At 40.8% G+C, this 26,647-nt stretch overlaps 1 protein-coding gene across 1 annotated transcript in view; it reads left to right on the top strand.

The window, feature by feature from the left end:
- The window catches only part of LOC124268403 (inositol 1,4,5-trisphosphate receptor type 3-like), a 162,395-nt gene that overhangs the window by 51,587 nt on the left and 84,161 nt on the right, over positions 1-26,647 (top strand). Inside the window, 5 exon segments of the mRNA XM_046703374.1 lie at positions 15,112-15,185; positions 18,483-18,607; positions 21,402-21,488; positions 23,226-23,303; positions 26,367-26,447. Coding sequence (XP_046559330.1) covers positions 15,112-15,185; positions 18,483-18,607; positions 21,402-21,488; positions 23,226-23,303; positions 26,367-26,447 — 445 coding nt within the window.

Genomic DNA, 26,647 nt, shown 5'->3' with positions numbered 1-26,647 from the left:
CCCACTGCTGCGACAAAAAGGAAATACCGGAAAAATATTCCCCATTTCTCCTTAACTATAATCTAAAATATTTTACAACTCCCTCAACTAGTTTCACCAAGAAAACATCATGTCATTACTTTCATGATTAATGTATTTATTTGTTGGGTTTTTTACCGACAACATTTAAGAAGTTCCAGCACTTTCTAAACATTTAATCCATCATTATCTTCCATGTGTGTTTGTTTACCCCGACGTTCATAAAGCTGCATTCAGTCTCCTAATTACACTGATGCCTGAACCAGGACACATGCCAACACACTGTGTCGAAACTTGGAGAAATTTAACTTTGAAAGAAATGGTTAAACTGGAATATTCTAACCAATTACATCGCAGAGAAAAGTATCTCTTTCCATGAGCATTGATTAAATACACATATAGTGCATGGCATTTGAAATTGAAGAGTTTTTAGCATTCATTTATTGAAAGTTTATTCAAACTGTGAACCGAACCTCGTGGTCCACCCATTAAGATCCCGTTGGTATTCATGTTAAAGTCAACGAGGGAGAAATAGTAGCATCATTAGTTTCTTAACGACTCACATAATTACCAATAAACAACACCTTTTAGAAATGCGTTTATTTGTCTGGATCCGTGATCGTAAAGCAGGAAAGAGAAAAATACATGTTGAAATGACCTGGTGGTATTTGTTGAATTGAGGAGAGTGTTTCATATAGGGGTGATACAAGGTTACCTCCAGTGTGCAACAACACGTCGTACAGAGCTGTGGTCCTTTGTAGCCAGGATCAAGGAAATGGTGTTTAATGTCTTACTACACTTCACATTTAACACCTGATTCCACCCCCGCAGGATCTACACGCATGCTCTCATGCATCACACGAAGCTCTAGCAGTGGTGGAAAAAACATTATCTCGGCATTGTGAACGTTTTGTTTATACCTATTCATTTGGATGTTTGAAATAAACGGACAAGTTTGTTCAATCATTGCGACTCACTTGAAAAAGCTATTGATTATCAATACTCCCTTTCATTCTTTCACGGTAAAACCTTTACACATTATTTTAACCTTTTATCTCATGAAGCTTTCAACTGTCCTTAACTGTGTCACTTAACCCCATTTAACACCAGTGTTAGTGCTATGTGTAGATAAATGGCTGTATAGGTTTTTAGCGTAAACCGGATTTATGTAACAAATATCGATGTTACTACAGACTCCGTCGGTAAACTTCTGTCCGGTTTATTGAACTGTTTCCTGCATTGCTCCAATCGAAAGAGTCATTCAATTCTGTATCAACTACCTGGAAATAAGCCCCAGTGAGTCCTATAATGCTGGAAAATACTAGCATCTTTACAACAACCTCTTGTGAAGCACTTTTCAAGTCGGTCTCAGGTGGTCAAAGCTGTTTCTGTAATAACCTAAGACGGTCAGTAGCCTAGAGATGGAACAAGCAGTGCGAAGGATTATGGGTAACGACATCTCGACGACGTCATTACAAGGACGTGGTGTTCACCTCATCAAGTTGACTGACCTAAGTTGGCTTCACTTAGTTGACTGCCAAATAGTACCAGACGCCATCTGAAATGATAACGAGGCCCTGTGGTCGTTTGTGCATTGTGAGACAAAAACGAGATTATCAGGGGCTTAGTGTTAAGCTGTTAGCACCAATGGTGCCAAGTGCACTTTATTTGGTTGATAGAGTCGTAACAGCTTATTGGATTACTTTCACAAAGGGTATTGTAGCATGTTAATATTAGTTTAATACAACCAAGTGCAGAGATTCATTTGATTGTTCACTGAAGTGTAAGTGTATTGTCCCTTCAGTGTACAAATCTGACGACTTGAACTCATTGGAGAATACGTGTAATGTCTTATGACTGTATCCATCTGACTTGTAAAGAGATATGAAGGCTCCTAGACGTGTGTCTTCATCAACGGTGCCATGACCTTGACCGAGACCTTGACATTTAGAAATGACGTCATCGGTAGGGTAGGTCAGGTTCACAGGTTTCGTGAACACCTTGTCTTAACTGTACGCCAACTATTAATGTAGATTGCATTTCAGCCATGATCGTGACAGCATTTTATTCATTCACCAGTTTGGCTGTAGCGACTGTGATATATGCTATTCAATTCATAAGATATTCCATTTATAAACACAGTTTGAAGCTTAACAACAGTTCAGATTTGTTGCTTCAAGTTGAAGGAAACACAGAAGTGAAGTGGGTCTCACCGATGTAAGGATAAGACAATTCTCAAATGTTGTTTCGAAAAATGAAATATATAATAAAGAGTAATGAAATGCATAATAGGCCATTGTTTCATCATCTCCCTTGACCCGTGAAGATCCGGGTTAGAATATTGATCTTCAGTAACCCATGCTTGTCGTAAGAGGCGACTAACAGGATTGGGTGGTCAGGCTCCCTGACTTGGTTGACACATGTCATCGTATCCCAATTGTGTAAATTGATGTTCATGCTGTTGATCACTAGATTGTCTAGTCCAGATTCGATTATTTCCAGACCGCCGCCATACAGCTAGAATATTTCTGAGTGCGGCGTAAAGCTATACTCACTCACTGACAGTTCATGGTGTTTTAAGTGTTACATGAATATATTATTTTTTCCGGAAAATCTGAATGTATTTTGTTTTAGCGATATGAGTCACAAACCTACAGGGGAATGTAACACTAAACAAGTAAATAGATCTTAATTTGCTGTTTATGCATATTATATCAGAATACAGATGATGTGGAACCCCAAACTTCCGGCTGATTACGGAAAATCTCTCATCCTTAATAATCCGTACATTTGTTTAAACCGGCGATGTCTTTTTGAACTCCGCTGTCCGGATACACGAGATTCCCATTATTGTGGTATATATCAGCGTTATGTCGCTGTCTTTCATATAATTATTATTTACGTTCAGGAGTATAGAAAAGGATTAAGTACCCTCCTGATCCTGGACCACCAATTACATCTCTTGATTGAGTCCTGACGCCCAACCTTAGCCTGACAGTTATAGTATCATAATGGTACAGATTAATAAGGGAAAGCTATCAATCTGGCCGCTATGCATGCTGTATATCAATTATGTATTGACCAAATGACAGAAGTAACGTCTTCAAGCCATAAACCTCGCCCGTATTTGCTAGACTGTTGAGTGTATCAATCCTTGCACACAGAGATAACATTGGTCATTATTTGTGCATTGTCTTTGAGATTGGGAATTTTTCATGAGTTATTGCCGTAGAAACCACTTAAACACATATGTGCGATGTAAACATTGGATTTGAGATCAAGATACGTTGTCTGTGGTAACATGCGTACTTTGTGTGTTGTAGGTTAATCTGTGAGTCATTTGACTATTGCTTTGAGCTAGGGACTACGATGTCGTCATAGAACATTATGTTTAGTTAAAACACTATGCTGTACATAGCGTTTACAATATTCTTACAATATCAAGGCAGCCATTAGCCCCATAATGGCAATACCTATTAATATCATAGGAGTGTGTATACTTCAGTGTGCATGCCTTAGGGAAGCATAATCTTTCCAAAAGGAACGGTTGCTTGAACTAGAGGTCCGGGTTCGAATCCCTTTACTGGTTGTATTTGTTAAATACAGTGATAGAACCATCTCAATGATAATGCAGAGTCCAGTGTCCATGACACCGGGTGTTCGCCAAAAGGTGAACGTGTGCTGTACCACCGGTGGCACTGACACAAACACGAACAAGTTTGAATTATCCTCCACATGTCTACCACTAAACGTTTTGAAAACTTGACTAAGGCATTTAATCTTGCAATTCTGTTTGAAATCTTCCACGAAAGGGCACGCTTGATTGAACCTCAAACATTGTGGAATGTAGACACTTCAGCCTGGCGCTGCTGGAATGTTGCTGAAGTGACCGCAGACTATCGGAAAGCAGGAGTCATCCCTCTTATCATACAATCTTGAAAGATTTGAAAAATTGAATCAAATCTTCAAATTGAGTTGCAATCATTCGAGCAAATCTTTCGAAGTTTTTAAAACCCACATCGTAGAGGTGTGTGGTTTTGTTGGAGCCAGGTCACAAATCAGTTGAAATTGAATATTTTAGTGGTACATTTTTGCGATTTGTGGGCAAAATCTCACTCCTTGAACAGAATGTTTATGGATCCTGGAAACTAGTACGAAGGCGCCAGTCCAAAGTTGCTGGTATTTATGCTTTGAGGTCTTTGAGTTCCTCAGCGCGAAATTTATTGGAATACTTCAGAATGTGGCACAAAATATAACTTACTCACTCACCCAATGTAACGACAGCCCTAATGTAATACGGGCATTGTGTTTAATTGCGACATTGTAGTTTTTAAGATTGGAATTTCGGGTTGGGGTGGAGTGGATTGATCACCAATCACATAATTTATCAAAGAATAACCTCATCCAAATTTTATCGCGTTTTCCAATCGCCAGGACTCTATTCGTGTCGGATGGACAAAACTACAATATTTTCGTTAACCGTTTTATGCTGAGCATTTTGACTGAATAATATAACCATATTCAATCTCCTACAGTTTATCATCAGATATAATCAGCAAGCTGGTGCGCCTTGCCAATCTCGACGCCAACGCGCATCTTCTCTTCTCAATGCTTTTGTTTCTTCCTGTCTCTGTTTTCACGTGGGCTCCCTGCAAAATATCCAACCTGTGTCTTTAATGTGTCAAATAAAACAGATCAAAACAACTTACGTGATAGACAGAAACTCTGTGCACAATGAGAGATTTGTTTTAAGGCTGCTAAGACAGTTCTACATTTGTATCAAGACATGTCTGCTTGTATGTGGGAGGAAAACCCGCGAACACGGTATTATAGGAACAAATCATAACTGTGCCAAATCTGGGATTCGAACCTTAACGGCCACTCTGCCAGAGACGAACATTGTCTAGTTGACCACTTATGACAGATTCTACGGATTCTACTGATTCTCCAGAGACATATTCTTTAAAAGCGTAAATGGGTCAGCATTCTGATATATATAGATGAAAAAGGATATTGAGTTATCTTATTGACGAGGAGGGTCGACTGTGACGTCAAACTATCAAGCTCTCTGTTTGCGCTAAGTGCTCCCTACGGCTCTCAGCTTGAACATATTTAGCCTTAAACTCCTATCAGAGATAGATGGCCACGCCGTGTATATTAAACAAACATGAAAATTTACTTACTAAATTGTACACTGCTACAATGAACTAATATCAATGTAACATTGATTGATTGAATCGTGACATGGTAAGCCTGTAGTATTTACTGTGGAGTAAAACGGTCCTGTGGTTTATTAACAATCTCAGCAGGGGATATTGGGAAGATTTACAAAAAACTTACCACGATGACTTGTTTTTAACACATTAAGGAGATCAGCAATTATATGTTTGCTTGCGTATGTGCGTGCTTGCGTGCAAGCGTACGTGCGTATCTGTTAGTACTAGTCCAGACTGATGGTGCTAGATGGTTAAATAGTGCCAGCCCACTGAGATACCATTCCGCTGTCTGCACATGTTTAGTCACTATATGGCGGAAATATTGCCGATTTGACTAATAATCTTAACTCACTCATTCGCTCTTAACATGCATACTCACTCAAACACGGTATAACGACCCCGAACCTGAAGATCGCAAGGCAGGATAAGATGTACCATTTCTACGCGTCTTATGGCAGGACGGGGATCGAACCCCATACTTGAAGCTTTATGGCTAACGCTGTATCCACTTCACCACGGACTTGGTCGCAACTAGCTGAAATATTCATGTAAGACTGTATGACTGTATTTCTCTAGCTTCATCATTGTTTAATAATCACATTCAGTGACAAATCAGTCAGACCTAATCTGTCTGAAGTGGGTGTTATTGGCTACACGGCCTATGGCTAGTCCAAACACAAGCAGGATAGACTCATGACGAACTCACCTCTCAGATATATTCTTCGCATTGTGTGTTGGGAATTTGGTTCAGAACCGGCTGTGGTATTTTGTAAACCAAAACAAACCACAGATAGGTAAATGAGTGATTAAGGTTTTCCGCTCTTTTAGCAATATTCCAGCACTATCACTCCAGGGAACATCGAAATGACTTGCATGGATTGTACTCATTTGGGGAGTCGAACTTGAGTTTCAGCATGGCGAGTGAACACTTTAACCCCTAGGCTACCCCATCACCACCCACAATAGGGAATGTCTCTGTAAGTAACAGGGCGGTGGGGTAGCCTAGTGGTTAAAGCGTTCGCTCGCAAAGCCGAAGACCCGGGTTCGATTCCCCACATGGGCACAATGTGTGAGGCCCATTCCTGGTCTCCTCCCGTGATATTGCTGAAATATTGCTGAAATATTGCTAAAAACGGCGTAAACCTAAAACTCACTCACTGTAAATGATATTGTGATAAGTGTTTCTATCATATATAACACTATTTATCAAAGATCACGAATTGGATACTACTTTGGGATATATCATTTTATGATAATTTGCTTAACTTCAGTAATAAATAAACTTATGATCACATCCCGATACAACTCACAGGCTCACAGAGACTACACAATACACAAGAACGCATTCCTTGATATTTCTTCTTGATAGACTACATGTTCTACATGCAGTCTGTAACTTTGGCTTTCAGCGACGGAGATATTTGCTTTGTCAGCAAACGTGATAGTGGATGCTTTTGTAACTATTCTCACCTAAGTTTTTCTTCATAGTCCTTGGGAATAAGACATGAAACGAACGGGAACTTGAGCATGTGCTAAGTGTTTATTTTGATAAAGACCTGGTCTATTATCACAACTTAAGATAAGCTGAGGTAATGACAGGTCGGTGTTTATATCCTTATACATTAATTAAACCGTATTGCTATCTATCACTGCCTACGTAAACATCTGGCAATACAGCCCGTATAACTCGGCTGTTCTTGTTGTCTTAGCTTATCAACTGGTAGATCTTTATGTGTAGATATACATGCTGTTAGCTCCTTTTGTGGCATATATCGGGCATTAAGTGGTATGTAGGTATATATCCTTGCATATCCTGATGTGTATACATATATCCTGTCCGTGACAATCCTGGTTAGAATTGGCCTTCAGTAACCCATGCTTGTCGTAAGAGGTGACGTACGTGATCGGGTGGTTAGGCTCGCTGACTTTGTTGACACATGTCATCGTATCCAAATTGCGTAGATCCATGCTCATGCTGTTGATTACTGGATTGTCTGGTCCAGACTCGATTATTTACAGACTGCCGTCATATAGCTGGAATATTGCTGAGTGCGGCGTAAAGCTAAACTCACTCACTGACAGTTCATGGTGTTTTAATTGTGACACCGTAATTAAGGTGAAACTTTCAGTCAAGTCACTCACTGACTGTACATACATACGTTTTCTGTTCCCGATATACATAAACAAATACATTACCTGTTTCCTGTGTACACACATATTACCTGTTCCAAGTGTACAGAAACACATATTACCTGTTCCAAGTGTACAGAAACACATATATTACCTGTTCCAAGTGTACAGAAACACATATATTACCTGTTCCAAGTGTACCAAGTGTACAGAAAACACATTAAGTCATGTATTACCTGTGTACAGAAGTACATACAGAAACACACACCTTACCTGTACCAAGTGTACAGAAATACATATATTACCAAGTGTACAGAAACACATACCTTACCTGTTCCAAGTGTACAGAAATACATACCAAGTGTATACCTTACCTGTTCCAAGTGTACAGTCCAAGTGTACAGAAAACACATACCTTACCTGTTCTTTCCAACCTGTTCCAAGTGTACAGAAACACATACCTTACCTGTTCCAAGTGTACAGAAATACATATATTACCAGTTACAAGTGTACAGAAACACATACCTTACCTGTTCCAAGTGTACAGAAACACATACATACCTTACCTGTTCCAAGTGTACAGAAACACATACCCTTAGAAACCTGTACATACCTTACCTGTTCACAAGTGTACAGAAATACATACCTTGTGTACAGAAACACATACCTTACCTGTTCCAAGTGTACAGAAACACATACCTTACCTGTTCCAAGTGTACAGAAATACATATACCTTACCTGTTCCAAGTGTACAGAAACACATACCTTACCTGTTCCAAGTGTACAGAAACACATACCTTACCTGTTCCAAGTGTACAGAAATACATACCTTGTGTACAGAAACACATACCTTACCTGTTCCAAGTGTACAGAAATACATACCTTACCTGTTCCAAGTGTACAGAAACACATACCTTACCTGTTCCAAGTGTACAGAAATACATACCTTACCTGTTCCAAGTGTACAGAAATACATATATTACCTGTTCCAAGTGTACAGAAACACATATACCTTACCTGTTCCAAGTGTACAGAAACACATATATTACCTGTTCCAAGTGTACAGAAACACATACCTTACCTGTTCCAAGTGTACAGAAACACATACCTTACCTGTTGTGTACAGAAACACATATATTACCTGTTCCAAGTGTACAGAAACACATACCTTACCTGTTCCAAGTGTACAGAAATACATACCTTACCTGTTCCAAAGTGTACAGAAATACATACCTTACCTGTTCCAAGTGTGTACAGAAACACATACATACCTTACCTGTTCCAAGTGTACAAAAATACCTTATACAGTGCATGCAGAAACTCATACCTTACCTGTTCCAAGTGCACAAGAAACACATACCTTACCTGTTCCAAGTGTACAGAAATACATACCTGTTCCTGTTCCAAGTGTACAGAATACATACCTTACCTGTTCAAAGTGTACAGAAACACATACCTTACCTGTTCCAAGTGCACAGAAATACATATATTACATACCTTACCTGTTCCAAGTGTACAGAAATACATACCTACCTGTACCTGTTACCTGTTCCAAGTGTACAGAAATACATACCTTACCTGTTCCAAGTGTACAGAAATACATACCTTACCTGTTCCAAGTGTACAGAAATACATACCTTACCTGTTCCAAGTGTACAGAAATACATACCTTACCTGTTCCAAGTGTACAGAAATACATACCTTACCTGTTCCAAGTGTACAGAAACACATACCTTACCTGTTCCAAGTGTACAGAAACACATACCTTACCTGTTCCAAGTGTACAGAAATACATATATTACCTGTTCCAAGTGTACAGAAATACATACCTTACCTGTTTTCAAGTGCACACCTTGTGTACAAAAACACATACCTTACCTGTTCCAAGTGTACAGAAATACATACCTTACCTGTTCCAAGTGTACAGAAACACATACCTTACCTGTTCCAAGTGTACAGAAACACATATATTACCTGTTCCAAGTGTACAGAAACACATATATTACCTGTTCCAAGTGTGCAGAAACACATATATTACCTGTTCCAAGTGTACAGAAACACATATATTACCTGTTCCAAGTGTACAGAAACACATATATTACCTGTTCCAAGTGTGCAGAAACACCTATATTACCTGTTCTGAGTGCACAGAAACACATATATTACATGCTCCAAGAGTGCAGAAACACCTATATTACCTGTTCTGAGTGCACAGAAACACATATATTACCTGCTCCAAGTGTACAGAAATACACACCTTACCTGTTCCTTGTGCACAGAAACATACACATTACCTATTCAATGTGTACAGAAATACATACCTCGCAAAGACAAGCCAGCTATTTCCATATCAACAGGGAACATTTGGTACTTGACAAATTAGAAAACTACACTGGGCCTCATTTTTGGCACTTATTCGTCACACTTGGAAATGCCTTCCTCCTCTGCCGTGAAAATAATGGTCTCTGCCACTCTTTAAATTCTTTAATTTGGAAGTGTAATAAAAAAAATATGAAAAAAGAGAACCCATTCGTTTTATAATACATACTTATTGGATATTTTTGTCACTCCAAATCATCATCCATAAATCTTATTCGATTAAGCGTGTTCACCTGCCGTTGTATTTAGTTCAAGTGAGTAAATAAGTAACAGGGAATTGTCTATTTGGCAACTATTGATACATATGAACACGTATTCTCTTTGATGAATATTATTACGGCATTATTTATACGTGTAATTAACCAACATGAACTCTACTTTGCCACGCTGTTAATACCGCCCTGACTCTCGCCCCGATAAGGCAATGTGTTTATTTTACCAATAAGGGGGAGAGAATTATTGTGCCACGGATCAGAGGTGATGGGATAAACTCGGTTTTCAGGGCAATAGGATATTGACATAGAAAAGAACAACGTTCCGTGAGTGTGTTCCTCTCGTAGCTGACCGTCGGTTGATCGGTTGTTTAGTGTTTGTGGGATTTAAACCATATGGTTCTACAATACTCTATTGGCTTTTCAGGTCATACACAACCGCTTCACCTCACACAACTACACATCAGGCTATAACCAACGGAGCAGAACATTTCGAATTCATTAACCATTAGTGTAAAACATGTGACATCGAGTGATCACGATGGCTTACTCTCAGGTTCACATGACAGCTGAGTTCAATTACCCCAATCCCAATGTGTCTCTTCCATGCGCATCAGTAATTACAGTTTTGACCATCAAAACCTAATTCAGTCACGTGTGTATTTGATGTGATTTATATCATGAATAAAACTTAAAGTACGCGGGCTATCCATGTAGTATTCTTTGAAGAATTAAGACACAAAGATCACCGCCATACAACCATATTGGTATATCAAGTGTAAAACAAGCTGCCTGTTTTCTGTTTCAATCACACACAGTGTGGTGTACCAAGACCAAATCAGTTGAAGTTAAGCAACGTTGGGTGCGGAGAGTCCTTATAAGGGTGACCATGTTTTGCAGCTTGACTCCTGAGAGTTTCTAGAACTTCAGTCCTGCCCCACAACGAAGCACATGTGATCCATATGGTCTCACCTTAGGCAAGTGACTTTGTTAAAATTGACTCTGTTCACCCAGCAGAAAATGGGTACCCGGTGGGATAGGTCATGTGACTAAAACCTTCTAGCTTCTAACAGACAGCTTGGGTTATTATGTGTTAGCGCTTTGAGCATGCACAAGTGTGTGGAAACAGGCGCTTCGTGTAAGCCATTATTTAATCGAAAGCTATTCAACGAATGTCTTATTGGCATATTTCACACTGGCCAGCAGAAGCGTCACAAACTGTTCCGCCATAAGATGTATACTTGCCTACTTATTCCTTCACCAAAATCATCTTGAAGTAACTGACAAGTAGGCCGAGACGCACTAACAACATGTCAAAACATCGATGCCATTTTTACATTTTAATCCAAGTAACAGATTAAAAGTACAGATTTTATCATGAAAACTACTGCATCCGTCTCTGGGAAGATATTTCATCACTTCAGAATAATGTTCGTACTAGTGTTTCATGAATATTTCTTGGGTTAACGTAAAACATCTTTGATGAAAAAAGTTTCCATGGTCAAATAGAAAATCCAGCTCAAATCTTCTTCGGGACGGGAACACAACCCTCTTTAGAGGCAATGACCTCCTTTGTCCGCAGACAATATGAAGGAAATGCCAGTATGGCCCGCACTGAATGGAAAGTGGACCATTGATTGGCTACAATTCTAGAAGCCTCTCGTGACTTCATAAAGCGAGCTGTGTAAAATTCGTTCATACCCAGGAGTGTAAAACGATAAAATAATGGATTGCATGCCCAGGGATTTCGTCAGGGACCGAGAAACTCCTATGCCCCCCGACGTCAAGATTTTGAACGGCATCCGAGCTATTGATAGCATTGTTTGGCCTCTTTTCCAGCGATTAGACATAATTCATCAAGAGGGTGCGAGAAGGGTTTACCTACATCAGAGAATATGAAAAAGGAGAGAACAGTTCTATTTTCAATGTCATTATGCCAATAATGTATTTTATCAAAGGTTTCCCAAATGAGACTTTCTATTTATAACCCTTCTGCACTTCCTTGTTCAATGAAGCGAAGTTCAGATGAGCTTCGATTTGAAAGTCGTATTTAGGTGCTGGTCTTTCTCACATGCGGCTCACATAAAAATGTCTAATTTCAGTTCCCAATTATATACTGTTTCTCATCAAACGCAGACGAAGCATTTGGAGACGTGATTGCACATGACTGTACACTTCCATCGTCTTAAGACGCCTTGTTGCGGTATCTCGATAGACCTGTATTTAGCAGACAGAGCGGAAATCCACGATTGCCACATTGAATATATGACTGAAATATGTAAATCACATGCCGCTAATTACCATGTCCACTATGGCCTTTTACGATGGTTAGTTTGGAGAGTGAGGCGCCTTGACATGAACCAGGTCGGCGATATGCGTAGCTCACAGGTCACAAAATGTGCTGGTAACATCGATCTCTTTGGTTTGATTCCCCACGAATTCCTTGTTTCAACATATTGGAATATTGCTAACTTTGCATTCTGTCAGGCTCTGATTCACGTGACCTCATCTACAATTGATTAATTAATTGGCTGGTTGACATTTTGTGTCACAGTTTGTGTGACGCCGGCAGGTCTGGGGTCACATTTGACGTCATCCGATCAGCATGAAAGATCTACCTACAATGAATTAATTCCGGCGTGGGATAAGCCCTCAGTAACTCACCTTTGTCCGTGACAACTTAATGGGTCGGGTACTCGATTCAATGACTTGTTTGATTGCGTTTTGTCGTACACCAACAGCGCGGGCCGGTTCTCAGAGAATCAGTCACTGTCTTGTTTGGTCTGGTCAGCAGCTATTACACAGTTGGAACATTGCTGAGTGTGGTGTTAAAGAACAGACTAACAAATAAATACAGTACAAGTTTGGGTAAACTAACGCTTAGTCCCTGAATATATACAATTTTGATAGTAACAAATAAACCCATTTAAATTGAATAGGAACTCCAGTGAGTTGAACCTGGGAAATCTAGGCTTGCTTCATTTGGGCCTTTAGTATTGCAGGGGATTAGGCAATAGGACAAATAATGTGGTTCAGGGACTGTGAGATAGACTACAGTTTCGGTTGAAACTTGTTCCCCAGCGTTAAGATTTTACATTACTGATTACATTGAACGTGATTAAGTCTCCGAAACACTTGGGGTAGGACCAGTATGATTCATGTAGAAACACTTGGGGTAGGCCTAGTATGATTCATGTAGAAACACTTGGGGTAGGCCTAGTATGATTCATGTAGAAACACTTGGGGTAGTATGATTCGAAACACTTGGGGTAGGCCCAGTATGATTCATGTAGAAACACTTGGGGTAGGCCTAGTATGATTCATGTAGAAACACTTGGGGTAGGCCTAGTATGATTCATGTAGAAACACTTGGGGTAGGCCTAGTATGATTCATGTAGAAACACTTGGGGTAGGCCTAGTATGATTCATGTAGAAACACTTGGGGTAGGCCTAGTATGATTCATGTAGAAACACTTGGGGTAAACAAGGCCTAGTATGATTCATGTAGAAACACTTGGGGTAGGCCTAGTATGATTCATGAAACACTTGGGGTAGGCCTAGTATGATTCATGTAGAAACACTTGGGGTAGGCCTAGTATGATTCATGTAGAAACACTTGGGGTAGGCCTAGTATGATTCATGTAGAAATACTCATTTTGATGGTAAACATTGTCTACTAAACAAAAATGGAACTTCACAGTGTTACTTTATGTCCCAAACATACCCATAAAAACAAAGTGTGTTACTGGTGGATAAATGATAAATCGGGTTTATGGACGTAATGAATGTTCACTAAAACAGGATTAAGCATTAAGGTGCGCTTGGTTCACCCTCCATAGTCGACAGTTGCACGTCGGGGTCACTTCATTTCACAGGGACTAGCCATCTGTATTGGAGTTTGTTCAGTACCGCGTATGCCCCTTTCCCGTATTCACAACAGCAAAGCAACGTTGTCACATTGACTGCCTAACACAGCATTACGCAACCTGCGCCATTGCTGTACCAACATGTCACCCAGCTCTTGAACATTCTGGGATTGTGCCCTTAAGACACGAAGTCTTCTTCCAAGAGCATGCCATACGTGTTTGATGGGATTGAGGTCAGGTGATGTCGATGGCCACTCCATGACGCCTACATCCGCATTTTGCAGTAGATGTAGCCATCTGCAGGTGTAACTGTGCCCAGCGTAGACGTTCATTACGGTTTACCTTTGTCATAATAGGCCCAACATAAGGACGTCGGGCAAGAGGTGAGGTGAGGTGAAATTGGGTTTAACGTCGCGCTGGAGAATATTTCGCTCATATGACGACGTGCATGCGTGTTTATGTGTAGGTGCGGCTGCTTGCACTAGCCCAGACTGAAGCTGGTTTTATAGTGCTAGCTCACTGAGATACCATGCTGCAGTGAAGCATGAATACCCCACTCAGACACATTATACTGACTCCAAGCCGACCAGTCTTTGCTGTACCCAGTAATGCCGAGCGCCAGGCAGGGACCAACAAGTACCATATTTTAACGTCTTTTGGTATGACGCGGTCGGGGATCGAACCCGCGACCTTCCGGGCAAGAAGATGGGCAGCGCGCAAGCGGTTGAGTAGGGTCTGGCCAGTTACGCGACCTCTTAACAGTGCGTTACTGGTTGACGTTGCGGTTGTAAAATGATTAGGCAAATGAAGTAGCCGAATTTGATTGTCGTCAGCATGTGACGTCACACGTGGCCGTTCTCACCTGGGTCACTCAGACCCGTTTGATGTACACGTGTCATCAGGTTGTGAAGTGTCCGTCTACTGCATCTCATTGCACAGTAGACAGTAGTTCACTATTTACAAGGCGTGGCATGAGCATTGTGTATCTCTCAGGGATCGTTAACGTGCAAATTCTGCACACGCGTTGGTGGTAATGTAAGTCACATAAAATTGGGGTCACGTGACACCGCACACGTGCAGGGTCGCATTTTCACTAAAGAGCGTGCTGAATGTCCCCATGTGGTTTACCACAGTTGAAATGGGCAGATGTCATTATGGTATTCGCAAATTAATAATACCTTGTACTACCCATTTTCAATATAATTCATTTCTCCAAATATTTTATTTAGTTCATTCAGAAATATAATATATTTATTAATGTATTCATATGATGATTGTTTACCATTCCAGTTCCAGTCACAGCTCGATCAACATCTACAACAACCAAGACCGGGACAGACCATCGAAAATACCAAACCCAAACGGTAAGGCACTTCAATAGACGATGTCATGACATATACTGAAATTCCAAACCCAAACGGTAAGGCACTTTAATAGACGATGTCATGACATATACTGAAATTACAAACCCAAACGGTAAGCCACTTCAATAGACGATGTCATGACATATACTGAAATACCAAACCCAAACGGTAAGGCACTTCAATAGACGATGTCATGACATATACTGAAATACCAAACCCAAACTAGAAAACCAACTTAAAAAAACAAAGCCATTAATTACACATATTGAATAGTACGAGCGCTACAGTTAAAGGAGGACATATTTACCCTGTGTCATCGCTGATTTTCAGTGATTCATCCATGTAATTGTCAATGCTATTTTGGCCTCTGAGGTAATGGAACCTGTTTTATCTGATAATCGCGCCTGTACATTCTCTGGCGTTGACGTCTTGTAGTATTTGTATATCGCCGCCACTTATACAGTGTAAGTAAAGATCGAGAGTATGTTGTTGAAACCAAACTGAAAACATTCGGTCTGTCAATGATAACTTAAACGTATTGTCGATCATTTGAAAACAAAAGATAAGAAAACCTTTCTTATTGAAAGATAACTCAGATGGCTACTTCTCCTTCCCTAATGTGCTTCCTATTTATTTTCATTACTAATTGTTGTTAACAGAAACAGCGGTAATGAAAACAATAGTTTCAGTACAATGTTAACAATGCGTGTGGGTGGCTACGTAAACAAAGACTTTCCAAAAACGCTGAGTGGGATGACTTGGCCTCTTGCCACCGTCTGTAACGGGACTGCATGGAGACGCAGCCATTGTTACAGTACGACATCAGAAGCATGAGTGTGCTGATGCCGCGTACAAGAAAACTGTTGGCTCTCATGCTAGATCGGATTTGGAATGCGCCATTTTTCTACAGAGTCTAGATTAATCTGTAACTAATTAGCGGAAGAAGCTCACTGTTCAAATAAAAGACTTTAAAAGTGTTTACAAAACTGTTTTCTAGAGAGCTTTAAAGTAGAGCATGCATTTCCCCTTGCTGACAGAACGTATTAAGAAGTAGCTCCCCCAAAGGCGTGTAATCTTTCAAAGCGCTTTACCCATTAAGCATGTTGAACAAATGTATATCACATTAGGGACATATCTATACTGGTACAGTAATCGCAGTATTTGATAATGTGCCCTCTTTGCTCGTGTCTTTAAACTAAGACATCCCAATAGATGAGATTATTGGTACTGCAGCCAGCGAGGGCAAGGCTCCCCAATACAATCACAGCGTTTGACGAGGAGCCGGTCTATAGATAGATATGCATAGCCGGAAAGGAACTGAGTGGCGTCACATCTGCCAATCAAAAGCCTTACCAAATCTGCATGAATGGATGTTTACTGTAGGAGACAGCTAAAAAATACACGGACATCAAGTTAAAGAAATTAAGAAATTTGTCTCACTCGGTAGATCCTGAATCTTGGAAGGACGTATTTGATGTGGTTTTGCTGGCTATTTATGGACGAGTTGATGACAAGATCTGACGAACGCCCCTGCCAGGGCGCCCAAGAATCATGCGGAACTAGTGTAGTTATATCGGCCTGAGCGCACAACCGCCCGGTTTATATACATGAAACGAGACAGATGAAGCTATTTTACCGATGTGTCATACATTTTATGTATTTAAAGCTCAGTTGAAGGCGCTCGTCCAATGAGAGAACGTAATGTGGTGTATACAGGACCCGATATGTCATTGGAGTGCTGGGTGATGCACGTTCATTACATTCAGCTGCTATTTCTTACTCTAGTAACCATGATATTGGCCATATCCAAGAAAATGTGATGCCTGTACATTATCGAGACAGCGAGGTGGAGTGAAACTGAATTATAGTAAAGTACATAAAGACGTGCATGCGTGCGTGCGTGCGTGCGTGTAGTTGCATTTACAAGTCCGGTTTTACAATGCCAGTGAAAACGCTCTGCAGTTCAACATGGGCATCTACTGAGACGCAGTATATTGATTTCGTGCCTGCCTTAGTTGTATCGCTTAATGCTGGGCATCAAGCAAGGTAACAAGTACCATATTTTAATGTCTTTTGGTATGCCGTCGACTTTCTGTGTATACCACAGAGGTGGTCTACTGTACAATATAGAATGCATCCCGTATCGTTTGTGTTCGAACGACACGTGGTCAGGCTCGTCACTCATCCCAGCTGCGATGCTCAAGGCCTATCTCAGGATTGTCTGGTCAAGGCGATAACGGGTGATCGCCATTTGGTAGCAATAGCCAACGTCCTCCGACAATCAGTCCGGTTCGAACCCAGTGACATCAAATTTCCATCACTCTATTTCTCTCAGAGAAGAAAAGGATGTCTCACCATCAGCATCAGCATCTGAGACGGCCTCTACATCTCCCGGCGGTCGATGATATATCGTTATGTCCTATGGGAAATCTACCCGAAATTGATCCGTCGATAAAAGTGTATTTAAGTCGTTATAACGCCAGTATCGTATATTTTAATCTGATTATACACCGGATCTATCGAGCAAAGAACATAAAAAGACAAGTAATATGCTATATGAAATAAAATCATAATCCTATCAGTCTGTTTAGAAATCCCATCCATACGTCTCTCACGCATATGTTCCTCAACCTCCGTATCTAGCCTCTAATCAAATAACCTTACAAACAGTCTTCTCATATAATCCTGATAATGTCCAGCTTGTCGTGATGACAGAGTTCTTCATATTTTTGGCGCCCGGCGCCTGGATGGGTGGCAGAAAAACAGGGCAGTTATTGTTCAAATGCATCATATATGGCGTTGGCTGTAACGTCAAGATGTAAAGGGTGATAACTCTAAATGCACATCGCTCACAAATATGTGGCAGCGATAGTGAGTCTTCTTGTCAATTGTTCTCGCGGACAGATGAATGTGTGATAGTAGGTCAAGGCCGTGCTGCGAAAATGAAATAGTTCATGGAAGTAGAAGCTGAATCTCATGAGGGTTCCTCGCTTTCCTTCAACCAACTCGTCGAATGAAATGACCGTTTATCTCATGTTAATTTGCCCCATGGGGCATTATTTAGCAATACTATTACAATAATATTATCACTTATGATGATGATGATGATGATGATGATGATGATGATGATGATGATGACAATGATATTATAACGAGAATGGTGACGACACTTATTCACATCATGAATAACTACTTGATTCCACTAATGAAATGGCGAATAATATGTGTAATGTAAAAAACCTTGTCGACTCACTCACTCACTCATTCACACTGATTAATGTACCCTCTTTCCCACAGCGGTGGTGTTCCAGATCTGTATACAGAACAGGTACAAGTTAAACAAGAAGCTCAGGAAATGGCTCGCCCAGGCGTCAGCCAATCCGGAGAGTACAGAGGAGAAGGGACTCCTGGCACAGGCCAAGGTAGGTCACTGTGGAGGCGGACGGGTAGTATGTTTTGTGTAATGCCGCACCACGGGCAGACAAAAACAGAGAACAGTCGACATTGACCGACACCGAGATTTCGAATGCACTGGTAGACGCAAACACTGCGAAACGGACAGTAGGACCCGATCTGACACTGACACTAAAGATACTAACAGACATTGGGACACTATTAGACACTAATAGAGACGTTAACACTGATATTAACTACACAAGGAACTCCAGGTAAGATGATGCCCCCAGTAACCTATTGACATTCGTGGTGACTAAATGGCAAAAAAAATGTCATTATACATACTCTACAAAAAAAGAAACGCAAACGTTGTTTTCATATGCATACTAATGTATCATATAACTAGCCAAAAGATCACAATACACTGTTCACATTTGGCACAAGTCATTGCTACTAACCGGGGTTCATCATGGTACACATGGAACCATCGAATGTCAAGGTGAAGTCATCTGTTCCATGGCCCCCACAGGAGTCCAGAACTGCCTGACATCGTCACCACATGGAACAAATCAGATTACGAATTGTAGCGTGAGGAATGTTCACTCAGTCTTCCTGCCAACTACGGGAGGTTCTGTGGCAGTTGCTGACGTGATCGCAGACGTTGATCAACAGCATCCCATAATGTTCGGTCTGGTTTAGATCTGGAGACTTTGAGGGACATGGCAGTATTTGGATCTTGTGGTACCTAAAAAAAGCCGTTGTCAGTCATGCCGTGTGCGGTCGAGGGTCGTGTTGAAAAATGACGTTTCCTTGACGTTAAAGGGAAGGACGTGTGGGCGAAGAATTTCATCTGTGTAACGTTGTGCCGTTAGGTGGTCTGGTCTACCGATACGGGAGATGGCGGCCCACATCATTACATTCTCGGCACGAAACCTGTCCACTTCCCTTATGCAGCTTCCACCATAAAATACCCCACCACGTCTATGAACACGACGTCTTTAGTCTGTACGGAGAAGCCAAAAAACGTGACTCGTCACCAAACCACACACACGCACACGTACACGAACACCTCCCCCGTACCCCCTAGGCCTTGCTCGTGTTTCCATGCTCTGAAAACTCATCTTTTTCCTACCCAATCAATGCATGCTACTGGTCGATGGGGTAGCCTCATGGTTAAAGCGTTCGCTCGTTACGCCGAAGACCCGGGTTCGATTCCCCGCATTTGTACAGTGTGTGAAGCCCATTTCTGGTGTCCCCTGCCGTGATATTGCTGGAACATTGCTAAAAGCGGCGTAAAACTAAACAAACTCACTCATTTCCTGTAGGTGTGTTGGGCCGCCACGTTTACACGTGTTCCAAAAGTTGACACAGTTCGTAATGGTCATCGTTATTTTGCTTTTGCAGCAGCACATGAGTGGAACTGTGTCCCTATAGATGTTAAATCTTCAGTCTCTTCCGATCTGTAAGTCTGGTTTGAAAACACACCTTTAACTTTCATATGCCGATGAACTCTCCCACTGAATTTGGTGCGCTTTCAGCTTACATTTGGCATGGAGAAAAAACCTGTATAGAACCATACTATATACTATATTAGTATTATCATGATCGGTGATTAGGTATATCGTACTCCACAGCGTGGATCGATGCTAGTAACATCAATGGTTGGATTTCTATCTATACTGTATATTTACTGACTGTCACAAGCTGCAATATTGCTGGCTGTGGGATTAAACAACAAAACAATCACTGACAGACACAGATTCAGACGCGGACAGAAACAGACACTGGCACCGTGGTACAGACAGACACTGACGTGGTTCAGACCCAGGGGTCAGACTCTCCTCGAACAACAAGCTGCCACGCCGTGTTATAACTGGAATACTGTTTAAAGAGGCGCGAGGTGATACGACCCTTGGGGAGGGGGAGCTATCACTCTGAGCGCTACATCAAAGTGTCGAGTGATTGTGAGTGGCAACGAAGGGGCTGTGATTATGTGTGATCATTCCACAAACCTGGAATATTTCTACATGTTAGGAAAATATAATGTTAGTGGAATAGGATTAATGATTCAATTTGGGTAGTTTAGGGCGTTCAGTAACGTACACATATTAAGGTTACAAACCTGGCTTATAGAGAATATCCGCTATTAAAAGATCGCAATTATTCCATTGAATGAAGCACAACATTAGAAAAGAAGGTTGATTACTGCGATTATTTCATGCAGGTACGTATTGTGTAAAGAGCATAGAAATATGTAACTATCGAGTTCCTATTCACTTAGTTTCAACACACAGTGATCCTTAATATGGTAATCTAAGACGGCAGAATTCGTGGTAAAGAGTTGTCTACCTTAGCCGTGCCAGGATTCGTTTGTCGTGTACTAGTATCCAAATCCCAGATTCACCTTTGATAATATACCACATCAAACCGTGCTCATAGGTTTTACAAAAGCAGCAAACGTCTACACCACTTCGGGATCTGCTCCCACATTAATCAGACCGTGTCAGGACAGTGTTTTGGTTTCTGCAATTACTAATGTTCTTGTATCAGAGGTACTGACCTTAACATCAATTATATATCATGCAAAATGGCTGTAAACCCATCCCATTTACACGTTCACAGGTTATGTACATGTAGCTTATACATTTTGTTTTTGATATGAGGTCGTATTGAATCGGGGCAGTGTTTCAAATGATTGCTTTATGCAATTACTAATATTTCTTTATCAGAGGCATTCACTTATGTTTTCATTCTTTGATACACCTCAAAAGGATGTTGTGTCAAACATCACCTTACCTGTATGATGTTGTTCCACTGTAGCACGCCGCGGAGGCCGAGAATGCAGACAATGCCGCCGAGCAGAAGAGACAACTGGGCAAAAAAGTGCGATACGGCGAAATAGTCCAGGTAATGTATTACAATTAAATACCAGTTTATCACTATTACTGATAAACACCTTACTGAGCCTATAATGAAATGACTAGCAGGACAAGATGAAGATGCCGTAATGTGACAAAAAATAGGTGAGCAATGTGTTCCTCGGTGGCAGGTTTTGTCCGCGGGGTTTTGTTGGTAATATTCAGTTAGCCATTAACTCCGGGCGAAGCACGTATCTGTATAAAGACAGCGTTATAGGTGAAGTTTGGTGTACTTTAACTGTCATTACAAACTTTATTCACACCAATTAATCACTTCTATACACTTAGACAAACGTCTGACAATGAAGTCGAGATGTATCTCTGGTAAAGATTCAATAAGACGCTGAATAAAGAGATATAAACTGCCTTTAGGGCTCCCATTGAACAAAACGTTACTGCTTTCTTTCAAGTAAAAGACTGGTGATTCTTAGAGCAAAGACTGTACAAAGACATCGTTTCTCTCAATGTGAACGACCTCCGTTGAGCTGGCTTGTTTACACGTATTTGATACAAAAGCCATCGATTGTGCTCAGATATATTGCTTTCTTTCATCTTGCCTCCTAACGGCAACTAGACAACAGACTGGAAAAACCAACGCAGCGAATTGTGTTTATCAGAGGCGATAAGATTTACATTTTAATGGATGCTGTCAGTATGGGCTATTTAAAGGCATGTGTGATAAAGGTGTGATATAAAAAACAGACACTATATAAATATATTTTATTGTTTTATGTACTTTAAAATATATAGGGTTCCTTTGACGTGACATGTTATATTTATTTTCCATTTGTTTCATGGTCGCTTTTCGTTTTTCATTCATATCGCATATTTTTCATTAGACGGTGGTATAAATTAAAACACTTTAAAAATTTGTCTGTCACATCGTAGCATAGAATGGGTAAAAGCTTAAATTTTGATCCAACACGGAAATCAAAGTACACATGAGGTGGTGTGTACCACAGGTGGGCAGGATACGTTCACCTTTCCCCCAACATCTGGTATAATCCCTACATCTGGTATAATCATTATTTGTTAGTGACTCATAAACACGTGGTCATGACACGGTCGAAATCGAACCATGGATCAGGGATTTAGAAGTTCTTTCTATATTTTCACTAACATGATTTTGCGGCTTTAATTTAAACCCAAAATTCAAACATACTTGGTCTCAGATTAGTTCATGGTCCCCCTGCAGACTGTCCAGACAAATCAGTGCATTTCTTCAACTGGGGGTGCTGTCTTTAAACTATTTCCTCCCCTGCATGACCAGATCTTTGTAACTATGTACACCGGATTTTGAAAGAAATGGAAGCATTGTAATGTCCTCAGCGACGGAAGGAAGCAGTACATTGTGTTACTACACTAAATAGCTTTATATATACCCCAGATTCGTTGATCGCCATAGTTTCTAAACTGTAGTGTCTTGACAGAGAAACTATGGCGATGTGAAAGACTGGGTAGTAAATATAGCTGAATTGCTACTTATACCGTTGCATCTTTCAGTGGCATTTTAGAAGTTGGAAGTACAATATTGACACACTATATGAATAACAACTTCTTTTATTTCGTAAGTTCGACGTTGTACTGCTTGACAGCGGTACAAGAATGTGTATTGCAACGTCACACTTATGAAATAAAAGAAGTTGTTATTCATTCAGTTTGTAAATATTATACCATTGAACATAGGTTTCTTCATGAAACTGATTTGTTTCCGCGTTTGTTTCAGCTGAAACACACGTTCACCAACAAGTACATCCACATGTGTACATCACAGACCAGTCAGCGGGACAAAAACAACATGATGGTAGGTACAGGACTATATATCCATGAACAACGTTATCTATAGGCATATCTATAGTGTATGGAACAGGGAGGGGTGTGGTGTGTGTGGCTCAGCGGTGTTCCTAGCGGGGATGACGTGCGTTACACAGATGGGGAGGATGAGGCGGGGCAGGAGACCCTCCCCGCTTCCCCAACACCTGGTAGCATCAATGTTCTATGGGGGTTCATAAACACATGCATATGAAATGGTCGGAATCGTACAATGGACTCTAGGTTTAGCACGGATTTCCTATGTTATACAAGCGTTTTTCGACTCTCTATATATATTATTGCGGTATCTCTACATTTTCTGGATCTGCGTTAGAAGGTGCCCAGTGACATACGCCAGTAACGTGGGTCATGAGATGAGGCTCGGTAACTTGGCCGATAGCACGTGATCATACCAGGTGACGTGGAACGCTGTTTATGATATCAATCATTGGTGTGTCTGGTCCAGAGTTACCGTCGTATATCAGACATATTGCTGTGTGCGGCGTTAAACAACAAAAACAATTAGAAAAAAAGGAATAAATCGTAAATATAAGAATAGAAATAAACATTCCATGATACACATAAAATTGAACTAGCAGGTAAAATGCTTGAATGCCCAATGCCGCGTTCTGGCGATTAGGTGCCTGTTCTGAGAGTGTGGGTTCGAATTCCGACTGGGACTCAACCCAACAAAAGTACTAGAATCTGTACTTTACTGAAAAAGTGCAGCACCAATTGGAGCATGTGCTAAGCGGGTAAGAAAGTATGTTATAACATACTTAGACTGCCAAATACATCGTGCTTTTTAAATAATGCAGAGTCACTGCCTTATAGTCCGTCGATCCTTTGAATCCCAATCGAAAAGGGTCCGTTATCACCAGAGCTCCCCAGCACAGTTGCCCAGTCGGACAGATTACATGTGTATCAACCAGCCCCATGATGGATACAGTCACGTGATGAGGCATTCCTCTCTTGCATCAACATCCTATCGTCACCATCTCCAACACATTTCTTTGAAGAAGATAATAGAGCAGAAAACATTACGACTCAGCAACGATCTAATCTTGCGATGCTAGCATGAAACATTTCGAATATTTGTCTTAATTTCCATGCCAAAGTTTTCTGAAAAATATGTAAACGCCCAGAATGCACTGGAGTACAAGGTGGCATACAATTAACAAACTAACGACCTCATTTGAAGTTTTCAATATGCTACACACAGCTCAAAGACATAATTCATAGATGTTTCTATGGGACATTAAAGAATTATCTGTATGAATTCTTAATTCGTTTTCCCCAAAGCAACGGAAATATCACTTTGAAAACTAATTGTGTCTACCGGCCCCCTCCGTTGTTCAAACCTGGGATGTTTTTTCAGCGTTATCAAAAGTCATGTGCTTGGGTCTTCTAACACGAGGGCAAAACAGCAATAATAAATGTAAGCTGGTGGGGCTATTTATAGACGACATCAAAGTCGCCGACCCACGGAGAATATTGATTGATAGTAAAACATTCACTGGGTGGCGAATCGGATGTGTGGAGTGTCTGTCAGACACACATGCACCTTCTCCCCACTGTCAGACTCGGAAAATAAACACTGCCCCCGATACAGTCACAGGTATCACACACTTAATCCGAAAGAATCTCCCCTACATGTGTTGTTTAAACAACTGCTGGTAGTGGTGACTAGGAGCCAGCCTAACCAGGAAGTGATTAGGGTAATCTAATGAGCGGGATGATCAGTGATGGGAGCGTCGTATTAGAAGTGGGCCTGGTGACTTTTCGCTCCCCCAGGGGAAATGAGATACTGGGGTCTGAATCTCAGCTTTAATAACACTTCTTAATCAGCTTGATATTCCCCCGTAACATCCCATAACGCTGAACCGCATCTCGTTTGGGAACGTTCGAAATTAGGATCGATGCTAATCCGATTTTGGATTCATTTTCTGAATTAAAATTGCGCAGACCCATTTCGACATTGTGATAGCAGTCATCTGGGGTGCATCAAAAAGTCTGGGTTGCTGCGATTTGGTTTTTTTGTAACGTGATAAACATGGATGCATTGCTATCTGAACTAAACTACATAACAGTGAGGACAATATTACTGGGTAATATTACTTGTGACAGTAAGTCGACAAATACGACATTTCCTGTCTGGGCAATTGAGGAGAACACCTCTGCATTCGTGGGGGTATCGTGAATAAATAAGGGATAGTAACTGATGAATATGCTATGTGTGTTTGTCTGACTGTGTCTGCGTGAGTCTATATTTGTATGCATGTGTCTGTATGTGTCTGTGTGTATGTGTATATATGTGTGTGTCTGTGTGTACCTCTATGTCTGTGTGTTTGTATGTGTCTGTATGTCTGGGTGTATGTGTATATGTGTGTGTGTCTGTGTGTACCTCTATGTCTGTGTGTTTGTATGTGTCTGTATGTCTGGGTGTATGTGTATATATGTGTGTGTCTGTGTGTACCTCTATGTCTGTGTGTTTGTATGTGTCTGTATGTCTGGGTGTATGTGTATATATGTGTCTGTGTGTACCTCTATGTCTGTGTGTTTGTATGTGTGTACCTCTATGTCTGTGTGTTTGTATGTGTCTGTATGTCTGGGTGTATGTGTATATGTGTGTGTGTCTGTGTGTACCACTATGTCTGTGTGTTTGTATGTGTCTGTATGTCTGGGTGTATGGCTGTTTGTTCGTATGTGTGTCTATGTGTCTGTGCGTTTCTCTGTGTAATTGTGTATCTGTGTGTTTGTATGTGTGTTTCTGTATGAGTATGTATGTATGTATGTGTGTGTATCTCTGTATGTATATATATATATATATATATATATCTCTCTCTCTCTCTCTCTCTCTCTCTCTCTCTCTCTCTCTCTCTCTCTTTCTCTCTCCTTAAGTTACTTAAGTGTAAGGGTTCCTTACATTACTTACGTGAACGAAAACGAATTATTCTAACAATGACATGATATGAAAAATATGTCATTTCCATATTATGTTACAATGACAATTTTAATTACAATCGGCTCATTATAACCGGTGCCTCTTTTACAGATCATGTTACAAGACTTCAACGCCAAAAATGCCCAATTCCGCATCCTACCTCAATACAAGGTCAAGTCAGAAGGGGAAGTGGTAAGTTGACTCCACAGTAAAACGTCTCCACCTCCACATTAAAACGTCTCAAAATCCACATTAAAACGTCTCAACCTCCACATTAAAAGGTCTCAACCTCCACATGAAAACGTCTCAAAATCCACAATAAAACGTCTCAACCTCCACAGTAAAACGGCTCAACCACCACAGTAAAACGTCTCAAAATTCACAGTAAAACG

This window comes from Haliotis rubra, unplaced genomic scaffold, assembly GCF_003918875.1.
Source record: "Haliotis rubra isolate DU_JTF1 unplaced genomic scaffold, ASM391887v1 Scf138, whole genome shotgun sequence".
Classification (NCBI taxonomy): domain Eukaryota; kingdom Metazoa; phylum Mollusca; class Gastropoda; order Lepetellida; family Haliotidae; genus Haliotis; species Haliotis rubra.
Note: the sequence above shows the minus strand (reverse complement) of the source record. Positions and strands in the feature narration are given on the sequence as shown.